Genomic DNA, 6,092 nt, shown 5'->3' with positions numbered 1-6,092 from the left:
CGCATCCACTGCATTACGCAGTAATAGCACCATACAATTAACGCACCTGTGCGGCTGCGGTGTACAAATTGCAAATACACTTCTATTTAATTTTTACATTCAAACTAAAAATTTTTGCTGTATTCGAACGATTTGTGTATTCCATCAAAGTTAAACAATAAAATGGAGAAACGCTTGACTGCTGCTCGTACTGACGTTAAAGTAAAGGGGCTTCCTGTAGAGAGGCTGCTAATATCCCAGCGATTCCACGAATACCTAAGCAGACGCTTGAAAAACCCGTTACCACACTCGCATGGCGAATAGACTCAGCTTTTTTCGGATTTTGATGAAGAGGTCTTCGTCTTCGCAGAGTTCGAACAATGTGGTGTAGAACTATCGTCAGCCAAATTTGTCAGTCAAAATTTGCGGTCGTTTAATCTAATTTTTAACCGGTTTTAATTATTCTGTGATTTTTCTTTAATGCTCCCTAAGTTATGGTTTTTAAAATTATTCTTAACCGGTGACTCTTGTTTTACTGTGTTGTTAATTTTCAGTGCCTCTGATATGTTCAGTCCTGGTGGCTAATATGATATTTTTGACAATAAATGTTATATCGGACGGACTGGCGCATATTACTAAAGGATGTGTTAAATAAACAAAACCGCATATTGCAGACGCTTTGTATATTCTGCAGCCGCACAAGTGCGGTGGTTATATGGTGCTATTATTGCGTAGTGCAGTGGCTTCAGTGGCGTGGCTTACCTGTTTCCTCACTGTTTCTTTACAACCCAAATAACTTAAAAACGGTTCAATATTTTTAGAAACTTTAAAGTACTCTAAAAAGAGCATGATTTTGTGAATCTGACGAAACAGAAAACTGGAAGAACGGTTTGAGAGAGAAATAACTGAAGACGGCCCATTCACTTATCATAGTCTCATAGTGGCCCACTTTCGTGCCTTTAGTACTCTTTACCAGTAAGGAAAGTCGGCATCCAGTTTAGTGAAGGAAGTTGATAAGCGATTGCAGCAGCACACCGGCGAACATCGCTACTCGAATTTTTTTGCCAGTGCTTGTCGATTGATATCCAGAGAGACAACACAGTTTCCGTACTCGGAACCATGGACGGAGCGGAGAAATTGAAAGAGTTATTTCCGTTGTAACTCAGTCTGTTCTCATAATACACTTGTTTTGTATTACTGGCTTGCGCTAATTAAGAAATCTAGCGTTACTGTGCGCTAGTCACAGCGTCCGCGCTTATAATAGTTACTTCTTCGTAAAACGGGGTTGTACTAACGCCGGTGTGCGATGAGTGTCGCAGACACCTTTCCAGCTTCCATTTATATTATAGATACGTGCGTGTTTCTTTGTATGCCTGATGGTTAGTCGCTCATTGTAGCTTGCAGATTAGTAATTACCTCATTTTGTTCTTAGCAGATACGCCGCGCCCAGCCACCTGCGAGCGCTATCCGGTTGACAACGCGGACTCCAGCGTTGAGCGTCCGAAATCCGCACCCAGTTACTTCAATTGTTTCCCCACGCCCCGCCATTCCGAAACATCTGAACAAACTGTAGGTTGCAAAGTAGAAATTAATGGTTTTGCTTCGTTTCTTAAATAAAAGCATACTTTGCGATTGCTTAATTCGGCTAATCGTTGTCGCACGGCGTGAACTGTATCAAGCGGATGTGGTATCTATTTTATTTTTAATTAATTCTGGGAACCGTGGTTAGACTAAGATCACGGTTACCGAGGCGAAGGATGGCCCAGACGTCGTGTACCGGGTGACCACGAAGACCAGCCTGCCAATCTTCCATCGACCCAAGTTTACGGTAACACGGACATTTGGCGAGTTTTTGAATTTGGATGTGGTGGGGAAGGGATTCTTCATCGACGCATCCATCCCAGCGGCGTTCGAGCAGAGCAATCCCAACATCCCTGACATTGCCACCGGTACGCGTTGCACTGCAATTTTTTTTCCGCCTGGAGTTTTAGTATATCCGTTTATTTTTACGATATATGGCTGTGCGCCCGGTTTTCGAACGCGAAGTATATCGCTCTGCGCACCGTATATATATATACAGTAGCAATAAGTTAATTCGACATCACCATCCTTTCCTGCAGACTACGTAAGTATAAACTGTTCAAATCAAAAAGTGGTCACACTTGGCTGAAACACCCTCTGTACAAGGACAACTGCATTGTGTTCATCAAATTTGCCAGTCGGCCGCATTAACGCGCAAGCACTTAGTCAGCTTAAACTGGCTGACTGAAGGCACTAAAGTGCCGTGTATTTTTCGATGCAATCTGCATTATAAACAGAAGTTGCCGCTCTTGCAAGCCTAATATGTAGCAGTTTTTGTTTCGTCTAATGTGCATTTTCATATGGTAAATCTCGAATTTGAATAGTATCGCAACTTTGCAGTATTAGTTATTTGGCTGATACATTTTAAGGATTAGAAAATTATTAACCATGCGGGTCTATAGGCGCACGGCTATGTCGCCCCGTCGCACAACCCGAATTACCAGGCGCATAGGCAATTTGGTTTGCGCGCCCTATCGCGGGAATGATAGCGAGTAATGACTTTATTTTAAATTGAACGCAAGTTATTGTGATTCGCATTTCTAGGGTTAGTCATTCGTATGCTTTATACAACTGCTTTACTTTTGCAGACAAGATTTTCGAAAGGTTTCTCCAAAAAATGGCCGATCATCCGGCGTTGCGTAGGGACCCGGAATTTCGGGAATTTTTGGAACTGGACGTTTTGGAACTGGACGAGGCAGACGGCAGCGAGTCGGGTGAAATGGAACTTAACGTTAGCAAGGTGGGTGAAATGGAACTTTCTTAGCAGCGCATAAGTACTGATTGTGGGTTTGTTGCAGAAGTCTGAGGAGTGGATTTTAACGTCAAAGCATGTTGATTACCTGAAAATGGCGCTGATGGAGCTGCATAACAGCGTCAGAATCGCTTTGAGCGGCACGAACGTAAAAGGTGAGAGAGGGATAATTAATATTAATAATTACTCGTACGGTCGTTCGGTTGGCCACCTATGTATAGTAAGTGAATGGGAGATGGTCGTTCAAAGTAGCCACCTTGAACTATAGTTCCCATGAACCGTTTTTCTTCTGGTTTTCTTCTTTACTCAGTTAAGAATAACGTACCCTTTACAGAGTACTTGAAATTTCACAAATATCTTGAACCGTTTTTTTTGCATTTGCGTCGTGAAAAAACCAGTGACGAAACACTGCCACGCCACGCCACACTGTTAAGCCACGCCACGTGAGCCACTGCACTACATCATAAATACTACAGTCACCGCCAGACTTGTGCGGCTGCGCTGTCGCTGTTTAAATAACACAAAGTGCACATCGAAAGTGGTAAAATCGTGCAAGTAAAGATAAATGCAGCTGGAACTTGTTGAGGTGCGCAAGTTCGTCCGACTGACAAATTCCAATAAATAAGAAAACTCAAAACCAAAACCATTCGAGGAACTTCGAGAAACGAAAATTAGTCACAGGTTAGCAGACACAGGTGAAAACATAAAAATTAAAAACCACAGGTTAGTGAGGACAAAAAAAGCCGATATTCACTGGGACCGCTTTGCTTTGGGTTTCGGTGTCGAATTTTGTTCTTATCTCTCGCCGCTAGCAGCTCCTCCGCCTCTGCTGTGGACAACAACAACCATCTTAGTTGTCTTTGTCCATAAACTGAACTTTTTATTGCACTTGAAAATCAATTAAAAAAGATAACAAAATCAATCCTATTACAGTAATTATACACGGATCAGAAATATTATGCGCAACCGCACATGCGTGGCGGTGGCTGCTGTATTCATGTTGTAATGCAGTGGCTCACGTGGCGTGGCTTAAGTGCTTCGCCACTGGTTTTTTAACGACGCAAATGCAAGAAAACGGTTCACGATATTTTAAAAATTTCAAGTACTCTGTAAGGATGCGTTATACTTAACTGAGTAAAGAAGAAAACCAGAAGAAAAATGGTTCATGGGAATTGTAATTCAAGGTGGCCACTTTGAACGACCATCGCCCATTCACTTACTATAGGTGCCATCTGTACAAGCAAACAAAATATACAGCATTAAAAGTTTTAATGTTATAATCTTGCAATATCTATTCCCGTTTGTAACAAAAATCGGGACAAAGCGAATGCTTGCTGTCTCCAAATTCTGTTAAAAAGTAAAATCAAATTTGCAGTAGTTTCAGATAACCATGTTTTAAAAAATGCAGGCATGGCAAATTGACATTAAAGCGTACCTTTAGTTGCTGTTCCAGATACTTCTTGATTTTGTCCGCCTGTTGTTTGTTTATGGGAGACTCAATAGCGTCCAAATTCTTTACGGGCTTCTGCAGTTGTTCGGGCAGAAGGTCCGGATGCTTCTTGAGATCCTCGATGCTTCTAATGCCTTGATCGTACAGTTCCTTGGCCCGAGCATGGCCAATCCCGGGCACCCGCGCCAAATCCGCCAGTATCTTGGCTGTGTCGTCGTCGCGAGCCTCCTTTACTTTTTCCATCTTGCCCGTCTTCAGAAACTCATCAATCTTGCCTGCAATGCTTTCCCCAATTCCTGGCAGCTTCTGCGCTTCAGCGCCACTTTTGATACGGGTTTTCTGTTCAGCCAGCGTCTGCGCTGCTTTACGGTACGCGAGGTATTTATACTGCTCGCCGCTGGCAACTTTCTCGTATTCAGCCAACTCCATCAGCAGCTCGCAGATGCCTACATTAGAATTATCGTCGGTATTCTTGGATTCCTCGCGCTTACGTTTGCCGATCTCAGCGGCCTTGGTGCCCGCGTCCGGGCTGCTTTTCTTTCCTGGGGAAGCTTTCCGGGGGCTCGGACTTTTGGATTTGGACGAGCGCTTCGGAGGCATGATAGGCTGACTGCTAAATGCAGCAAATACAAATTATGAACAAAAGAAGTGAATTCCTAGTGCCAGATAACCTAAAATCTGATGAAATATCACAATAAAGATAATATGTCCAAAATTACAGGAAAACGTATGATTAAAACAGAAAGACTACAGCGAAAGTTCGAAAAAGAAAACTTAAAAAGCCAAAACGCTTTGATTTGAAAGGTGACTGCAAACTGCTTACGATTCTCGTAAATACTACTATACACAACATTTGCCCTGTTATATTTCCAGTCTAGCTTTGAAGAGAGCATGGTCTGTGTATACAGACCATGAAGAGAGCTTCGACTTACAAAGCATTGAGCGGATATTTCCCAGTCGTTAATTATTCACTGCTTTGCAGAAGGTACGCGGTTTTGCTTTTAATAATGCAGTAACAGCTAGCGCCATATCTACATAAATGCTTATAATTCTAGGTCACTTCGAATTCGGTGATTTTTTAAAATTACAGTATTGAAGTTAACAGAAAAACTACGGCGTGTATACTTTTTCCCGACAAAAATCTTACCAAAATACTCATTAGTCATTACACCGTACACGCCACTGACAAACAACTGTAACAAGCGGCCGAAGCAGAGAATACTTGGTTTGAAATTAGCCGAAACTGGCGCTGTTCCCAGGTTAGAAGGCATGTTTCCATGTTGGAATTCAATATTCCACAACATATCCGCTGGCAATGGCGTAGATGAACCGTTGCCCGCGCCTCGCTTCTCTTTCGACGGATCTTTTCCTGACAATGCCGCGATTGAACGGGGAGCTTCCGGTCTACATATCGGAGATTCTGAATGGCCCGAGCGTTCGTTTAAGTAATTATTTATACTGGGTGACAGGGTGTAGTGACGGTGACTGCTACGACTTAATAATTCAGAATTCCTGTGCACTTTTGTAAGTGGAGACTGTGGAGTGTTTTTTTCATTTGATCATTTACGTTACGCCGCATCTATTCAGTGCAACAAAATCTTACAAGGATATTGTACTGTCATTAATACAGTTGTGGTGTACTCAGTACGTACATCTGCACTCTTTAAAACAATGCATGGCTTTACTTTGCTTCTGTTTGGTTGCGTAATCTTCTATTTCGCATTTTTCTACACGGATGCGACTCGCGCAGTTTGGGTACTCAATCGCACAGCAGCTTTCAGTGCATTCGTGTACTAATTCTGCAATTTAGCGCATATTTTTTCTCCTTTC

At 42.5% G+C, this 6,092-nt stretch overlaps 1 protein-coding gene across 1 annotated transcript; it reads right to left on the bottom strand.

The window, feature by feature from the left end:
- Positions 1 to 4,175: 4,175 nt before the first annotated feature.
- LOC129599769 (DNA polymerase beta-like) lies at positions 4,176 to 4,862 on the bottom strand. Its single transcript, XM_055498082.1, has one exon. It carries the CDS (start codon positions 4,860 to 4,862, stop codon positions 4,176 to 4,178), a length of 687 nt encoding a protein of 228 aa, XP_055354057.1.
- Between the last annotated feature and the right edge of the window lie 1,230 nt (positions 4,863 to 6,092).

The sequence above is a fragment of the Paramacrobiotus metropolitanus genome, unplaced genomic scaffold (assembly GCF_019649055.1).
Source record: "Paramacrobiotus metropolitanus isolate TYO unplaced genomic scaffold, Prichtersi_v1.0 Parri_scaffold0000154, whole genome shotgun sequence".
Lineage (NCBI taxonomy): Eukaryota > Metazoa > Tardigrada > Eutardigrada > Parachela > Macrobiotidae > Paramacrobiotus > Paramacrobiotus metropolitanus.
Note: the sequence above shows the minus strand (reverse complement) of the source record. Positions and strands in the feature narration are given on the sequence as shown.

Bases quoted from the DNA above. Each gene is read 5' to 3' on its own strand.
- LOC129599769 (XM_055498082.1), bottom strand. From the start codon at position 4,862: ATGCCTCCGAAGCGCTCGTCCAAATCCAAAAGTCCGAGCCCCCGGAAA.